The 19,598-nt window shown below is 48.1% G+C and overlaps 1 protein-coding gene across 1 annotated transcript in view; it reads right to left on the bottom strand.

Annotated features, from left to right (window-relative positions):
• Positions 1–19,598, bottom strand: part of ppp2r2ca (protein phosphatase 2, regulatory subunit B, gamma a) — a gene marked incomplete at both ends in the record, with an annotated part of 49,350 nt that overhangs the window by 16,917 nt on the left and 12,835 nt on the right. Inside the window, one exon of the mRNA XM_084317906.1 lies at positions 15,326–15,503. Coding sequence (XP_084174032.1) covers positions 15,326–15,503 — 178 coding nt within the window. The remainder of the gene's footprint in view (positions 1–15,325; positions 15,504–19,598) is intronic.

Genomic DNA, 19,598 nt, shown 5'->3' with positions numbered 1-19,598 from the left:
AACATAGCTCCAGCTCATGCGTTGATAGCTGCTCTATACTGGACATATCAGACGATAATAGCACAGACCAGAGGACATTTAGATAGGGTCTGTGTCGGAGGGACGCTGTAAAAGGACACAACCAGTCCTATGTAGTAGCCACTAGCAGTAGCCTGTTGTACAGAGGGACCAGCGTGTCTTCAGTAGCTGTCGGCGTGCAGCCCTACGGAGCGGAGCGAGACACTCGGATCCACCACAGCGGAGCATCTGGTCTGCAGGAGCAGACTGGTGGCGCCAATCGGACCGGGCAGCGTCTTCCCGCCCTCATCACCACGCAGCGGTCTACTACTCCTCGTTACAGAACCCATCCGGGTTCTTTCTCACCACCAGGATTACTAACTCTCTCCACCTCTCTCGTACTGCAGAGGGAATTGTTTCTCTGCTGCAGTGGTAACCGCGGCAACGTTTGGCCAGAACACTTTAATAGAACCAATTGGGCGCCCATCTAAATTTAGTTATAGTATTTAATTAGGCATTGTGTAAAGTGATAATAATATTTGTATGTATGTTTTTTCCTCCTTTTGCTTATATAAAAATGGCATTATGATTCAAACAGTTTCCTCGCTCTTTCTAGTTTAGGTGACTCCATTTTAAGTTATTCACTCAGTTGTGTATTTGGTACAATTAGTTTAAGAGTTAAGGCATCCTACCACACCCCCTAAGGTGAAATTTATATACAGTCCTCTAAGCTCCGGCACAATGTTGATACCCTGATGGAAACAAGACAAACGTCTTTCTCAGGTCTGCATCCCCTTAACAATTGTATGTATTGAGCCGTACTGTATTGTACCCATTCTGCAATCTGTTAAATAAAGTTTTCATTCATTCATTCATTCAGTGAGTGCTGCTCAGGAAGCACTATTTATTTGATTTTAATAATTAAATTTTTATACTTTTTACTAATAAATATCTTGTACAATATCATCCTAACTGAGGATGAGATTGTTAATGATGTTGATAATGATGTAATTGAAGATGTAATTGATGTTGATGTTGATAATGATGTAATGTATTGAATATTGTTGTATTGTTGTAAGTGCCGGACCCCAGGAAGAATAGCTTTTGTCAAGTGCAAAAGCTAATGGTGATCCTAAATAAACATAAACATAAACATAAACATATAGAGCTTGCTTAAAACACTTTCAGGACCGGCCACGTATATATACGTGTTTCGGTGCCATGCGTTGTGGACCAGAGCCACGTATATAGCCGTGGCAAGTTGTTATTGTTTTATTCCATATTTATAAAGCTATTAACGTCCGTGATCGAGATGCATGACCTACCCACATATTTGATTTTCGAAACATGCAATACCGTCCAGATCCGCTTAGGGGCGCCATCGCTCCACTGCAGTATCATTGAGGGCGATTGTAAAAAAAAATTATTTTACAGTCTGTGGGCTGATCATATGAGCCTCGATTCCAAACGAAGACCCTCCATCTTTGATCCCGTTACCGAACGCATATTTCAGCCTGGAATAATGGGATTTATGATTAGCCAATGGACATATCGATCTACCAGAATCCGATGACTAATGAAGAAATGCTGCCGGCGATCACATGGCCTGACAGTAGGATACTATTCCCCCAAATTACAGCTGGATTGGACATTGTTTTAAAACCTAACGTGATCGATCACTGACATTGGCTACCTGAACTCACGCTGTATTGCTAATCAATAATACTAATCGGCGTTCCCCGCCGCCCCCATTTCATCCATAGATGCTCTGTAATAGTTCGGATGCTACGCAGTTTGTTTTATTTCATTCGTATATATACAGCAGAAATGGCGTTTGATATAACGGCGCCAACGTTTAGCCTATTATCTAGCTTCCTGGAAAAAAGACGAGACGAAAAGCGCGATAAACCTTATATTCACGACGCTATAAAATGACAACCAACCGATGGATTTTTATTTTCTTTAAGCCATTATGAAGGCACGGTTTATGCACTCAAGTGACAATGAGAATGGACAGATAGCAATAATATAAATTATATATAGCTCTTAGAAAGTACATTGGTTTGTAAACAAACCTCTGTCCTCTGAGGCATAAATCGCCGCAAGACTGTGGTCGCCAAAGTGTTAATTTGTATTTTGTGTCTATGCCTCATTTCGGGCTTATTTTTCCCCTTCCTGATATCTGCCAACAGCGCTGTCAGGAGTGCACACTGCGCCGCGAGCCAAATGCACTGGAGCAGATCAGGAGCAAACTCATAATGGGCGTGTCTGCGCTGGTATCTCATCCGTGCAATGTCCTTAGTGGATAGCTTGCAAAGACGGAGCAGATACCGTAAATGTATTTGCAGCACATGTTCTGTATGTTCACAACTCCAATCACGCTAGAAGAAACCTGCCCAAACACAAAAAAGACATGTGTGTGTGGGCATACACACACACTTTTTTGTATGTGTATGTTTCTATTTGCGGTTGGTCCTGTGTGGTTGAGTAGAGAGCGTGCGCTGCTGTAAGTGAATTATTTAAGCTCTTCTTCAATTGATGTTTCTCCGATTTTCTAGGTCAGCTTCACTTTAGATGGGACACTCTGGCTGACACACTACACCCTGCCCTGAATACATACTCAAGAGATACTACACACTACACCCTGCCCTGAATACATACTCAAGATATACTACACACTACACCCTGCCCTGAATACATACTCAAGAGATACTACACACTACACCCTGCCCTGAATACATACTCAAGATATACTACACACTACACCCTGCCCTGAATACATACTCAAGAGATACTACACACTACACCCTGCCCTGAATACATACTCAAGAGATACTACACACTACACTGCCCTGAATACATACTCAATAGATACTACACGCTACACCCTGCCCTGAATACATACTCAAGAGATACTACACACTACACTGCCCTGAATACATACTCAATATATACTACACGCTACACCCTGCCCTGAATACATACTCAAGATATACTACACACTACACCCTGCCCTGAATACATACTCAAGAGATACTACACACTACACTGCCCTGAATACATACTCAAGATATACTACACACTACACCCTGCCCTGAATACATACTCAAGAGATACTACACACTACACTGCCCTGAATACATACTCAAGATATACTACACACTACACTGCCCTGAATACATACTCAATAGATACTACACACTACACCCTGCCCTGAATACATACTCAAGAGATACTACACACTACACTACCCTGAATACAGACTCAATAGATACTACACACTACACCCTGCCCTGAATACATACTCAAGAGATACTACACACTACACCCTAACCCTGAATACATACTCAAGAGATACTACACACTACACCCTGCCCTGAATACATACTCAATATATACTACACACTACACCCTGCCCTGAATACATACTCAAGAGATACTACACACTACATCCTAACCCTGAATACATACTCAAGAGATACTACACACTACACCCTGCCCTGAATACATACTCAAGAGATACTACACACTACACTGCCCTGAATACATACTCAATATATACTACATACTACACTGCCCTGAATACATACTCAAGAGATACTACATGCTACACCCTGCCCTGAATACATACTCAATATATACTACACGCTACACCCTGCCCTGAATACATACTCAAGAGATACTACACACTACACTACCCTGAATACAGACTCAATAGATACTACACACTACACCCTGCCCTGAATACATACTCAAGAGATACTACACACTACACCCTAACCCTGAATACATACTCAAGAGATACTACACACTACACCCTGCCCTGAATACATACTGAAGAGATACTACACACTACACCCTGCCCTGAATACATACTCAAGAGATACTACACACTACACCCTGCCCTGAATACATACTGAAGAGATACTACACACTACACCCTGCCCTGAATACATACTCAATATATACTACACGCTACACCCTGCCCTGAATACATACTCAAGAGATACTACACACTACACCCTGCCCTGAATACATACTGAAGAGATACTACACACTACACCCTGCCCTGAATACATACTCAAGAGATACTACACACTACACTGCCCTGAATACATACTCAAGATATACTACACACTACACTGCCCTGAATACATACTCAATAGATACTACACGCTACACCCTGCCCTGAATACATACTGAAGAGATACTACACACTACACTGCCCTGAATACATACTCAAGATATACTACACACTACACTGCCCTGAATACATACTCAATAGATACTACACACTACACCCTGCCCTGAATACATACTCAAGAGATACTACACACTACACCCTGCCCTGAATACATACTCAAGAGATACTACACACTACACCCTGCCCTGAATACATACTCAATATATACTACACACTACACCCTGCCCTGAATACATACTCAATAGATACTACACACTACATCCTAACCCTGAATACATACTCAAGAGATACTACACACTACACCCTGCCCTGAATACATACTCAAGAGATACTACACACTACACTGCCCTGAATACATACTCAATATATACTACACACTACACTGCCCTGAATACATACTCAAGAGATACTACATGCTACACCCTGCCCTGAATACATACTCAAGAGATACTACACACTACACCCTGCCCTGAATACATACTCAAGAGATACTACACACTACACCCTGCCCTGAATACATACTCAATATATACTACACACTACACCCTGCCCTGAATACATACTCAAGAGATACTACACACTATACCCTGCCCTGAATACATACTGAAGAGATACTACACACTACACCCTGCCCTGAATACATACTGAAGAGATACTACACACTACACCCTGCCCTGAATACATACTCAAAAGATACTACATGCTACACCCTGCCCTGAATACATACTCAATATATACTACACACTACACCCTGCCCTGAATACATACTCAAGAGATACTACACACTACACCCTGCCCTGAATACATACTCAATATATACTACACACTACACCCTGCCCTGAATACATACTCAAGAGATACTACACACTATACCCTGCCCTGAATACATACTGAAGAGATACTACACACTATACCCTGCCCTGAATACATACTGAAGAGATACTACACACTACACCCTGCCCTGAATACATACTCAAGAGATACTACACACTACAACGCCCTGCTCTGATAAAGGAATAGCTTATTTTATCTTAATTTATTCCCAATGCAATCAATTAATAACCGGGATAAGAATAAATAATTAATAATAATAATAATAATAATAATAATAATAATAATAATAATAATAATAATAATAATAATAATAATAATAATAATAATAATAATAATAATAATAATAATAATAATAAACATTTAAAATAAAAATACTTCCAATCAATGATGATAAAAATGGATTAGCCAATAACTTAAGTAGATATAAGTGCAAGTGAACTGATCCCACATACCTGTACATTGTACTGTTTGTAATAATATCTCCTCTAGGAGAGCGTCATCATACCTGTACATTGTATCTGTAATAATGTCTCCTCTATGGAAGCTTCATTATACCTGTACATTGTACCTGTAATACTATCTCCTCTGTGGAGGAGGCTTCTTCAAACCTGTACCTGTAATAATATATCCTCTAGGAGAGCTTCACCATCAAGCCATCTTGGATTTCCTCCACTGATATACTCAAACTTTTGATATGCTGTAGAACTATGTTTTCCTCTCCCTCTCCAGAACATTACATTCTGTTTCGGATTTTTTTTTTTTTTTTTTTTGTTACCAACCAGTTCTCACCACTTGATTTGTGGCAAATTGTGCAAAATCCTGGTTGTGTGATAAACTACAAAAGCTTGAAAATGTGGCTTTGGTGTAAATTCAGCAGTAAAGCAGCAGCTCACGCGGTGCAGCAGAAACGTTGTGTCATTGGTTATGATCACAATTCACTGGCCCACAACATAAAGGAGTGAATCCTACTCGGGTTACTTTTAGGTCAGTTAACCCTTTTAGGTCAGTTAACCCCCGCACTACACAGGAAGGATACTGGAGCTGCTTTTAGGTCAGTTAACCCCCGCACTACACAGGAAGGATACTGAAGCTGCTTTTAGGTCAGTTAACCCCTGCACTACACAGGAAGGATACTGAAGCTGCTTTTAGGTCAGTAAACCCCCACACTACACAGGAAGGATACTGTTGTGAAGGATCAGATTAAACCGAATATATATATTTATTTATGGATATATATTTAATAGTATTTGTATATCGTTTGATATCCCCTGTATATTCCTTGTACATATACACTGAATATCCCTTTAGTCTACTAACAGCCCATAATAGTTTCATTCTACCATTGGACGAGAACCTGGCGCCAGCAGCCAAGCCCCTTGGTTCAAGTTCAATCGTGCCGACGAACATGTCGTTACAAGCCCGGTTCCGCGTAGGAATACGTCTGGCGAAATACGAATGGTACTATTTGTTCACAGCGCATATATATATGGCGCAAGTAAAGTAGAACTTTCTTTTAGTCCATTAGTCCTTTACCCTCCAACCGAGTAACAGACGTGAAGCCTCACCCACGACGCACGTGTAGTGCAGTATGGCCTACTTGGCCTCAGAATAGGCATTGAGACATCGTGTGGATTAATAGTTGAATTGTCATAGTTTGGCACTATACCGTCGAGTTGGACGTATTTCTATTAAGTTAATAATAGTCTATTATGTATGGTGCATCGTTCGGTTAGAGTTATAAAGTGAGCAGTACCCCCATCGTTCCTGACGTTATCTGGAGTCTTAACCAGGCTGGGCAGACCACGTGTGGTGCTTGCATCCGAGGAGCTCCGGGCCAGGACGAGTGGACCTGTACATTGGATTACTTTACCCGGACGACGGCGAGCCTTCCACGGCTTGGATTATCTACGTGCTTTGGGTGCTTTGATTATGCCATGGATAACAGCCAACACTGCTGAGTGTTGGAACTACCCCCCCGAGAGGAGTCCAGGTGAGACGGCGCTCTACCCCGAGTGAGGTCGCCTCACGTCTCTTCGTTGTGGACCGGCAGCTACCGTCCACCAGAGGGCCCATATGTATTCATCTGCGGACCGAGGTTCTGTGGGCACCGTGTTCAGCACTCTGAATTCTCCCAAGAAATCGTCGGCCAGATGGGATACCGCCAGCGGCTCTCCTAACCCCCCCCCCTACTGACTTACAACCAGCGGGACCCCCCCTTTAGTGTATCCAGCTATAATCATTTAAGTACCATCGCTATAGTTCCCTAAAGAACCAGGTTGTATACTTGCTCCCTGCGTAACCAGAGATTGGACATTCAATGTTGATTTACCTACGAATACTCATTTGCCTTACAAGTGCATTTCAAATCATAAATGTCATTAAGTGAACGTTGTATATACCCTTTGCTATATAAAATATTCGATTTATACATTTGTGTGGACTTCGTTTCATCAGGTGGGAAAGTGTTCATCATATCTATATCATGTACTGGATGGCCAGAAGTTAAAGTACAAGCAGTAGTGGTTTAATGATACCATACTTATCAATACAGTCAGGGAATTGTACCCCTCAGTTACAATTGGTCCTTCGAGCCGGATGGTAACTAGTGTAATATTAATATAGTGTTATTAATATTGAAATGGCCTATGATGAACACTCCACGAAACGGTCCTCCTAACGTAGAACGCCCGCAGCGCAGACGACAGCCACCTCAGTACTTAGAGGATTACGCTGTCAGTCAACTACCTAGCCTTCGACAAACGGTAAACGCGGTAAAAGTAGAAAGTAAAATTATGTCTGACCTTAACGACCAGGTTTCCCCGACCACAGAGGCCCTAGTGGGTTCTAATGTAACTGACCAAGCTCACGGTGGGGACCAGGAGGGAGCTGACATGCCTTTACCCCCCGCCAATACCGAAGAAGTAGTCCCCGACCAGCCCCGGGAGGAAGACAACCCTACAGAGAGAGAACTCTGCACGGAAGAAGAGGAGGAGAGCGCCGAGGAAATAGAGCTCCAGGACTCCCCAACGAGTACAGCCAGGAGCGGCTCACCTCTACAACCGTCTTCCCCCAGCGAAGCGGAGAGGATGCTATCACAGGCGTTCCTCGTCAGCCTGACAGCCTCTACCGAACGCGATCGACTTCAGGGTGAACGCGATCGACTTCAGGGTGAACGCGATCGACTCCAAGCACAGATGCTTATCGAGCGCGAACAACTCCAAGCGCAGCAACGGAGCGAAGAAGAGCGCATACGCCTGGAGATGAGACGCCTTCAGACGGAAGAGAATATGGCAAGAGACCGGGCCGACGCCCAGCGCGCCGCTGCCGGTGCCCAAAGAGAAGCAGATCTCACCAAGCGCGAAGCCGAGCGCGACAAGTTACAAGCGCAACTAATGGAGCAGCTGATCCTCAAGGCAACACCCTCTCCCTCCGCCAGGGGTTCAAGGAACTCGTCGAGACAACAGTCAAGGGCAGCGTCTCCTAACCGAGCAAGCGACCCTGAACTTGACCAACAGACCAAGCCTATACCCCCCGCAGACCCCCTTCCCAGACCGGTCCAAGCGAGACCCAGCTACAAGGAAGGAGCGGCATACACTGCGGAGAAGCTAAATAAACGACTACAGGATCTAGAGGACCTGATAGAAGAAGAAGAGGGAGAGGAGGAGAACCAAGCCCGACGACAGCACAGTACTCCACCGGACCAGGAGGTCCAGTACAGCCCAGGCTATACCCCCGCGGCGCTGCGCTACAGACCCCCGACTCTATTCACGGGTGAGCACGACGCACGACCAGCCCCGAGGAATAGCACCTGGACCAGCGGGCCATGGTACCCTGCCGGTACCAGCCCACAGAGAGGCGCAAGAGGAGACTCGCCTAGGAGGTCTCACCCCCAACGCTCGCCGATGTATCAGCCATCCACGGCGTCATACATTGCCACGCCGACGTTTCCAGACTTCACCTATGAGAATCGAGCACAGTACACGGAGCTCCGGATGTGCTTAGAGACAATGATGGTGGATGTCGCTGATGAACGCCACAAGTATGCAATATTACTGAAGCACCTGAAAGTACCGCAAGCGCACAATATAGCGCTAGCCTATGCCACCTCTACGACCCCATACACCGCGGCTCTAGCAGCGCTGGACCAGAGATATGGACGTATATGGGATTACGTAATCCAAGAGATAAGGCATATTGATCGCCTACCCCCAGCAACAGACAATCGCTCATTAGACGACCTGTCGATAAAAGTGCAGTCCCTGGTAGGGATGCTGGGAGCGCAACGAGAAAAGGGTATGCACGAGCTATACGCCAACTCTAACGTCGAGAGGATTTTAGAGAAGCTGCCACCCGCCAGACAAGAGCGTTTTAGGCGGCAGAGAGACCACCGTGATCCTAACGGTCCCGAACCATCCCTCCTCGATCTAGCCGACTTCCTGGCGAGAGAAGTCAGCAGCTTACGACTGGATACGTTCGTGCGGAGCACGCCAAGCTCCAGAGAGGGACCCAGGAGAATAAACGATGGAAGAAGATCGGTGACTGTCATGCACCAATCAGAGTCAGTACCGAGCAGTAAGAGCCACAGTACCCCCTCGAGAAAAGAGAAGTGGAAGATGGTGTGCCCCTACTGCGAGAAGGAACACTGGCTGTCACAATGTGACCTGTTCACAAAGATGAATGCAGAAGAAGTGAGCCAATGGATAAAGTCCAACAGGCGCTGTTACCGATGTGCGCGCAGTCACATGGCAGCCGAATGCCGCCTAAAGAAGAGGTGCAGTCGGTGTGACGGAGCCCATCTAGATGTACTACACGACAGTAACAGAAGAAGGCCTGCACCTGCACCATCGAGCAGCACCAAGGCAAGTGTCATGTACATTGACCCCGCCAGCAGCAGCGGCGCCCAAGTGCTCTTAAAGGTAGTCCGTGTGACATTGAGCTACCAAGATAAAGTCATGGACACTTACGCCGTCTTTGATGACGGGTCAGAGAAGACCCTTCTGCTCGCGTCCGCTGCGGCCCAGCTGGGACTGCGGGGGAGCGAGAACCAAATGACGATTCGGACAATAAGAAGAGATTTAAAGACGATAAAGGGCGAGAATGTCTCCTTCACTATCGCAGCAAGCGGGCAGCCAGAGCGACGGTATAGGATTACAAATGCTTTCACCAGCCAAGAAATAGGACTATCGCAGTACACCTACCCCATCGCCAAGCTGATGGATAAATATGTGCACCTGCGTCAACTACCTATCCCGCTCATAGACGGCGCCACCCCGACCCTGCTGATAGGCTCCGACCATGCAGACCTCATCGTCCCGATAGACCGGGTCCATACAGGACCCCGAGGCTGTCCTGCAGCAGTCGAGACCCGCCTAGGGTGGACACTACAAGGCCCCCTCGCTAAATCTCTCAACCGAACAGCAGCCACTAGCTGCCTCCACTCCAGAGTGACCGAAGAAGACACCACTCTCCTGCAGCATGTCGAGAGGCTATGGACACTAGAGACAATGCCCTTTAAGAACGAAAAGAAAGACATTCGTTCTAAAGAAGACATTTACGCCATCAACCTACTCGAGCAAGGGACAAAGAGAGTCACAGTCGGCGGAGTGATGAGATACGCAACTCCACTCCTGAGGCGAGAGGGAATGCCCACCTTTCACGCAAAGAAAGACGCCACGGAGCGGTATCTATTGAACACAGAGCGGCGCCTAGCCAAAGACCCCGCTCAAGAGAGTGTGTACCGCGCTGAGATTGAGAAGCTAATCACAGCGGGACACGTGACAAAGATTGACATTAAAGAGGCCGATCAGACGACCGAATCATGGTACGTGCCGCACCACAAGGTCCACCACAACGGCAAGGATCGCATTGTGTTTAACTGCAGCTACCAGATCGGATCCCAAAATCTGAATAAAGAGCTCTTGCCCGGCCCCACACTCGGCCCCTCTCTACTAGGCGTGCTACTACGCTTCCGCCAGGACAAGGTGGCTATCAGCGGGGATATCAAAGGGATGTTCCTGCAGGTGAGACTAGTGGAGGAGGACAAGCCCCTGCTGCGGTTCCTATGGAGAGAGAGGATCGGAGATGAGAACCCAGCCATCTACCAGTGGGAAGTCCTCCCCTTCGGAACCACATGCAGCCCGTGCTGTGCTACATTTGCACTACAGAAACACGTCGCAGAGGACCCAGCAGCAGATGAAGAGGTCCGACACAGTGTGAAGAACAGTTTCTACGTGGACAACTGTTTACAAGGCGTTTCGACTCAAGAGGAAGCCGAGGCTCTCCTAATCAAGCTACGCGCCTCCCTGATCAAAGGCGGCTTTGATCTCAGGCAGTGGGCCAGCAGTGACCCGCACGTATTGCGCAGCCTCTCCCCCGCGGACAGGGCTGCCAGCAGCGAGACCTGGATGGCGACCATCCCAGGAGAAGCCCAAGAAATGACACTAGGATTAGTCTGGCGCTTCAAAACAGACTCGCTCCACTATAGACACAAACCCCTGACCACGGAGCAGGGAAGGTCGACGGCGATACCGACCACCAGACGGAGTGTGTACAGAACACTCGCCAGACAATATGACCCGTTGGGATGTATTCTACCTTACACCACCAGGGCAAAGATGATTGTACGAGCACTATGGGACAAGGACCAGGGCTGGGACGACCCAATACCCGCACACCTTGCCTCCACATGGAGAGGGTGGGAGACGGAACTCCGCTCACTCCCAGGCGTCAATATACGCCGCAGCTACTTCCCACCCACAGTGAGGCCAGAGACATGCAAGATGGATCTACACGTCTTCAGTGACGCCTCCGAAGTAGCCTATGGATCGGTGGCCTACTTGCGTGCCCAAGAGAAGGGAGGAGAGATACACACTGCTTTCATCCTGGCTCGCTCAAGAATAGCCCCACGAAAGCAACAATCTATCCCGCGTCTAGAGCTCTGCGCAGCCCTAGCAGGAGCGCATCTAGCCACGTTAATCCAACGTGAACTCACCATTCCGGTGCACAGAACAATCTTGTGGTCAGATTCCACGACAGTACTCACATGGATCAAGTCTGATTCATGCAGATACAAAGTCTTCGTGGGAGTCAGAGTCACCGAGATTCAAGAGTTAACAGAAGCAGCGAGCTGGCGGTATGTGGACACCAAACACAACCCAGCTGACGTCATCACCCGGGGAATGTCCCTGGATGACCTCACCCGTCGCAACATCTACAGTGACGGACCAGCATTCCTCAAGCTCCCGGAAGAAGAGTGGCCTACGCCCACCCCACGGGAGGCGAGAGGAAGAGGAACCGAGAAGCGGTGGGGTATTGTATTCAAATGCATGACCACCAGAGCGATACATATCGAACTCCTTCCGACCATGAGCACAGACTCATTCCTTATGGCCTTCCGAAGATTCACATCACGGAAAGGAAAACCGTCTACATTGTTGTCTGATCACGGGACAAACTTCAAAGGCGGAGAAAGAGAGCTGAGAGAGAGCTTCCAAGCTATGGGCCCAGAACTTAAGACCCACCTCGCTCCATCCCAGATTGACTTCCAGTTTAATCCCCCGAACGCACCCCACTTCGGTGGAACCTGGGAACGAGAAGTACGTTCTATAAAGACAGCCCTGTACGCCGTGCTTGGGGCCCAGACTGTGGCGGAAGAAGTCCTAATGACAGTCCTCACGGAGATCGAGGGAGTATTGAACTCCAAGCCCCTCGGCTACGTCTCCAGTGATGTAGCAGATGTCGACCCAGTCACCCCCAACACACTCTTGATGGGGCGGCTAGACCCCGCGCTACCCCAGACAATGTACAGGCCTGAAGAAGCGAACGGCCGAAGAATGTGGAGGTACAGTCAAGTACTAGCTGACAAGTTTTGGAACAGCTTCCTACTCCACTACCTACCGTCTCTACAGACCCGCCAGAAGTGGGTAAAAGAGAGAGACAATTTGACAGAAGGAACAGTCGTCATGATTATCGACCAGTCACTACCCAGAGCTATGTGGCCGGCTCGCCGCGTAAGCAAAGTGATCACCGGTGACGATGGCAAGGTCCGAGCAGCCGAGGTGCTCGTCCAAGGGCGAACTTACACACGACCCGTGGCGAGGCTAATAGAACTGCCCAGACTCCCAGACACTATCGATGACGACCATGACCCCATTACTTTGTGAGTTGACTGACCCTTACAGCGGACCTTGAGTGGTAGACAGTGCGGTTAATCTGTCTCTGCTTAGCTAATTAGGTGGGACTAATTAGGGGGCGGCTGTTGTGAAGGATCAGATTAAACCGAATATATATATTTATTTATGGATATATATTTAATAGTATTTGTATATCGTTTGATATCCCCTGTATATTCCTTGTACATATACACTGAATATCCCTTTAGTCTACTAACAGCCCATAATAGTTTCATTCTACCATTGGACGAGAACCTGGCGCCAGCAGCCAAGCCCCTTGGTTCAAGTTCAATCGTGCCGACGAACATGTCGTTACAAGCCCGGTTCCGCGTAGGAATACGTCTGGCGAAATACGAATGGTACTATTTGTTCACAGCGCATATATATATGGCGCAAGTAAAGTAGAACTTTCTTTTAGTCCATTAGTCCTTTACCCTCCAACCGAGTAACAGACGTGAAGCCTCACCCACGACGCACGTGTGGTGCAGTATGGCCTACTTGGCCTCAGAATAGGCATTGAGACATCGTGTGGATTAATAGTTGAATTGTCATAGTTTGGCACTATACCGTCGAGTTGGACGTATTTCTATTAAGTTAATAATAGTCTATTATGTATGGTGCATCGTTTGATTAGAGTTATAAAGTGAGCAGTACCCCCATCGTTCCTGACGTTATCTGGAGTCTTAACCAGGCTGGGCAGACCACGTGTGGTGCTTGCATCCGAGGAGCTCCGGGCCAGGACGAGTGGACCTGTACATTGGATTACTTTACCCGGACGACGGCGAGCCTTCCACGGCTTGGATTATCTACGTGCTTTGGGTGCTTTGATTATGCCATGGATAACAGCCAACACTGCTGAGTGTTGGAACTACCCCCCCGAGAGGAGTCCAGGTGAGACGGCGCTCTACCCCGAGTGAGGTCGCCTCACGTCTCTTTGTTGTGGACCGGCAACTACCGTCCACCAGAGGGCCCAGCTGTATTCATCTGCGGACCGAGGTTCTGTGGGCACCGTGTTCAGCACTCTGAATTCTCCCAAGAAATCGTCGGCCAGATGGGATACCGCCAGCGGCTCTCCTAACCCCCCCCCCTACTGACTTACAACCAGCGGGACCCCCCCTTTAGTGTATCCAGCTATAATCATTTAAGTACCATCGCTATAGTTCCCTAAAGAACCAGGTTGTATACTTGCTCCCTGCGTAACCATAGATTGGACATTCAATGTTGATTTACCTACGAATACTCATTTGCCTTACAAGTGCATTTCAAATCATAAATGTCATTAAGTGAACGTTGTATATACCCTTTGCTATATAAAATATTCGATTTATACATTTGTGTGGACTTCGTTTCATCAGGTGGGAAAGTGTTCATCATATCTATATCATGTACTGGATGGCCAGAAGTTAAAGTACAAGCGGTAGTGGTTTAATGATACCATACTTATCAATACAGTCAGGGAATTGTACCCCTCAGTTACAGATACTGAAGCTGCTTTTAGGTCAGTTAACCCCCGCACTACACAGGAATGATACTGAAGCTGCTTTTAGGTCAGTTAACCCCCGCACTACACAGGAAGGATACTGAAGCTGCTTTTAGGTCAGTTAACCCCCGCACTACACAGGAAGGATACTGAAGCTGCTTTTAGGTCAGTAAACCCCCACACTACACAGGAAGGATACTGAAGCTGCTTTTAGGTCAGTTAACCCCCGCACTACACAGGAAGGATACTGAAGCTGCTTTTAGGTCAGTTAACCCCCGCACTACACAGGAAGGATACTGAAGCTGCTTTTAGGTCAGTTAACCCCCGCACTACACAGGAAAGATACTGAAGCTGCTTTTAGGTCAGTTAACCCCCACACTACACAGGAAGGATACTGAAGCTGCTTTTAGGTCAGTTAACCCCCGCACTACACAGGAAGGACACTGAAGCTGCTTTTAGGTCAGTAAACCCCCGCACTACACAGGAAGGATACTGAAGCTGCTTTTAGGTCAGTTAACCCCTGCACTACACAGGAATGATACTGAAGCTGCTTTTAGGTCAGTTAACCCCCGCACTACACAGGAATGATACTGAAGCTGCTTTTACGTCAGTTAACCCCGCATTACACAGGAAGGATACTGAAGCTGCGGTCGGTGATGCCAAGGTGCCACATGTTGATGCGGAGGTCGTCAGCCGACATGTAGGTCTCCCCGTCGCTGTTGACCGAGATAGAGTTGACATGGTAGGTGTGGCCATTGGAGAAAACTCTTCTGGGACGGACCTCCACCATCAGATCGGTGGGCTTCAGCACCGGCACCTATGATGGGGTGGGGGGTGGATGAAGAGTACAAATTTACAAGCAACATCGTTTATTGAAAAGTTGGTAGTTTAATGTATTTTAGAGCGGGAAGCACACATCAAACTATACGCCCTGATGCAACAGCTGAGTGTCTCACCAGCTGATCGATTAGGGTTAGGGTTAGGGTTGGGTTAGGGTTAGTGTTGTGAAGGATCAGATTAAACCGAATATGTATATTTATTTATATATATATATTTAATTGTATTTGTATATCGTTTGATATCCCCTGTATATTCCTTGTACAATATGCACTGAATATCCCTTTAGTCTACTAAACAGCCCATAATAGTTTCATTCTACCATTGGACAAGAACCTGGCGCCAGGTTGCCATACCCCTAGGTCCAAGTTCAATCGTGCCGCCTAACATGTCGTGGCAAGCCCCGGTTCCGCGCAGGAATATGTCGGGCGAAATACGAATGGTACTATTTGTTCATAGCGCATATATATATGGCGCAAGTAAAGTAGAACTTCCTTTTAGTCCAGTTCTTTACCCTCCAACAGAGTGACAGACGCAAAGCCTCCCCACGACGCACGTGTGGTGTAGTAAGGCCTACTTGGCCCAGAATAGGCATTGAGATATCGTGTAGATTAATAGTTGAATAGTCATAGTTTGGCACTATACCGTCGAGTTGGACGTATTCTATTAAGCTAATAATAGTATATTTATGTATGGTGCATCGTTCGGTTAGAGTTCTAAAGTTATCAGTACCCCCATCGTTCCTGACGTTATCTGGACGCTTAACCAGGCTGAGCAGACCCCTAGTGGTGCTTGCATCCGAGGAGCTCCGGGCCAGGGCGACCTGACCTGTATATTGGATTACTCTACCCGGACGACGGCGAGCCTTCCACGGCTTGGATTATGCTTTGGGTGCTTTGATTATTCCATGGATAAAGGCCAACACTGCGGAGTGTTGGAATTACCCCCCGGAGAGGACTCCAGGTGAGACGGCGCTCTACACCAGTGAGGTCGCCTCACGTCTCTCCGTTGTGGACCGGCAGCCAAGGTCCACAGAGGGTCCAGCTGTATTCGTCTGCGGACCGAGGTTCTGTGGGCACCGTGTTCAAGACTTTGAATTCTCCCAAGACACCGTCGGCCAGATGGGATACCGCCAGCGGCTTCTCTAACCCCCCCCCTCCTACTGTCTTACAACCAGCGGGACCCCCCCCCCCCTTAGTGTATCCAGCTATAATCATTTAAGTACCATCGCTATCGTTTCCTAAATATTCCAGGTTGTATACTTACTCCCTGCGTAACCAGAGATTGGACATTCAATGTTGATTTACCTACGAATACTCATTTGCCATAAAAGTGCATATTTCATATTTCAAATCATAAATGTAATTAAGTGAACGTTGTATATACCCTTTGCTATATTAAACCTTCGATTTGGTACATTTGTGTGGATTCGTTTCATCAGGTGGGAAAGTGTTCATCATACTTATATCATGTACTGGATGGCCAGAAGTTAAAGTACAAGAGGTAGTGGTATTAAATATCATATCTAACAATACAGTCAGGGAATTGTACCCCTCAGTTACAATTGGTCCTTCGAGCCGGAGGGTAACTAGTGTAATATTAATATAGTGTTATTAATATCGAAATGGCCTATGATGAACACTCCACGAAACGATCCTCCTAACCTAGAACGCCCGCGGCGCAGACGACAGACACCTCAGTACTTAGAGGCTTACACTGTCAGTCAACTACCTAGCCTTCGACAAACGGTAAACGCGGTAAAGGTAGAAAGTAAAATTATGTCTGACCTTAACGACCAGGTTTCCCCGACCACAGAGGCCCTAGTAGGTCCTAATGTAACTGACCAAGCTCACGGTGGGGACCAGGAAGGAATTGACATGCCTTTACCCCCCGCCACTACCCAAGAAGTAGTCCCCGACCAGCCCCGGGAGGAAGACAACCCTACAGAGAGAGAGAACTCTGCACGGAAGAAGAGGAGGAGAGCGCTGAGGAAATAGAGCTCCAGGACTCCCCAACGAGTACCCCCAGGAGCGGCTCACGCAGGAGCGGCTCACCTCCACAACCGCCTTCCCCCAGCGAAGCGGAGAGGATGCTACAACAGGCGTTCCTCGTCAGCCTGACAGCCTCTACCGAACGCGAACGTCTCCAAGCACAGGCGCTTAGCGAGCGCGAACGTCTCCAAGCACAGGCGACCAGCGAGCGCGAACACCTCCAAGCGCAACAACGGAGCGAAGAAGAGCGCACACGCCTGGAGATGAGACGCCTCCAGACAGAAGAGAATATGGCAAGAGACCGGGCCGACGGCCAGCGCGCCGCTGCCGGTGCCCAAAGAGAAGCAGATCTCACCAAGCGCGAAGTCGAGCGCGACAAGTTACAAGCGCAGCTAATGGAGCAGCTGATCCGCAAGGCAACACCCTCCCCCTCCACCAGGGGTTCAAGGAACTCGTCGAGACAACAGTCAAGGGCAGCGTCTCCTCAACGAGCAAGCGACCCTGAACTTGACCAACCGACCGAGTCTAGACCCCCCGCAGACCCCCTTCACAGACCGGTCCAAGCGAGACCCAGCTACAAGGAAGGAGCGGCATACACTGCGGAGAAGCTAAATAAACGATTACAGGATCTGGAAGATCTGATAGAGGAAGAAGAGGGAGAGGAGGAGAACCAAGCCCGACGACAGCACAGTACTCCACCGGACCAGGAGGTCCCATACAGTCCAGGCTATACCCCCGCGGCGCTGCGCTACAGACCCCCGACTCTATTCACGGGTGAGCACGACGCACGACCACCCCCGAGGAATAGCACCTGGACCAGCGGGCCATGGTACCCTGCCAGTACCAGCCCACAGCGAGGCGCAAGAGGGGACTCGCCCAGGAGGTCTCTCCCCCAACGCTCGCCGATGTATCAGCCATCCACGGCGTCATACAATGCCACACCGTCATTCCCAGACTTCGCCTATGAGAGTCGAGCACAGTACACGGAGCTCCGGATGTGCTTAGAGACAATGATGGTGGATGTCGCTGATGAACGCCACAAGTATGCAATATTACTGAAGCACCTGAAAGTACCGCGAGCGCACAATATAGCGCTAGCCTATGCTACCTCTTCGACCCCATACACAGCGGCCCTTGCAGCGCTGGATCAGAGATATGGACGTATATGGGATTACGTAATCCAAGAGATAAGGCATATTGATCGCCTACCCCCAGCCACAGACAATCGCTCACTAGACGACCTGTCAATCAAAGTGCAGTCCCTGGTAGGGATGCTGGGAGCGCAACGGGAGAAGGGCATGCATGAGCTATACGCCAACTCTAACGTCGAGAGGATTTTGGAGAAGCTGCCACCCGCAAGACAGGAGCGCTTTAGGCGGCAGAGGGATTACCGGGATCCCAACGGCCCCGAGCCATCCCTCCTTGATCTAGCCGACTTCCTGGCGAGAGAAGTCAGCAGCTTACGACTGGATACCTTCGGGCGGAGCACGCCAAGCTCCAGAGAGGGACCCAGGAGAATAAATGATGGAAGAAGATCGGTGACTGTCATGCACCAATCAGAGTCAGTACCGAGCAGTAAGAGTCACAGCACCCCCTCGAGAAAAGAGAAGTGGAAGATAGCGTGTCCCTACTGTGAGAAAGAACACTGGCTGTCACAATGTGACCTATTCACAAAGATGAATGCAGAAGAAGTGAGTCAATGGATAAAGTCCAACCGGTGCTGTTATCGATGTGCGCGGCCCCACATGGCAGCCGAATGCCGCCTAAAGAAAAGGTGCAGCCGGTGCGATGGAGCCCATCTAGATATACTACACGAAAGTAACGGAAGACGGCCTACACCTGCACCACGGAGCGGCACCAAGGCAAGTGTCATGTACATTGACCCCGCCAGCAGCAGCGGAGCCCAAGTGCTCTTAAAGGTAGTCCGTGTGACATTGAGCTACCAAGATAAAGTCATGGACACTTACGCCGTCCTTGATGACGGGTCGGAGAAGACCCTTCTGCTCGCCTCCGCTGCGACCCAGCTGGGACTGCGGGGGAGCAAGAACGAAATGACGATTCGGACAATAAGAAGAGATTTAAAG

This window comes from Notolepis coatsorum, assembly GCF_963971535.1.
Source record: "Notolepis coatsorum genome assembly, chromosome: 7".
Classification (NCBI taxonomy): domain Eukaryota; kingdom Metazoa; phylum Chordata; class Actinopteri; order Aulopiformes; family Paralepididae; genus Notolepis; species Notolepis coatsorum.
This window is presented reverse-complemented; position numbering and strand designations above follow the sequence as displayed.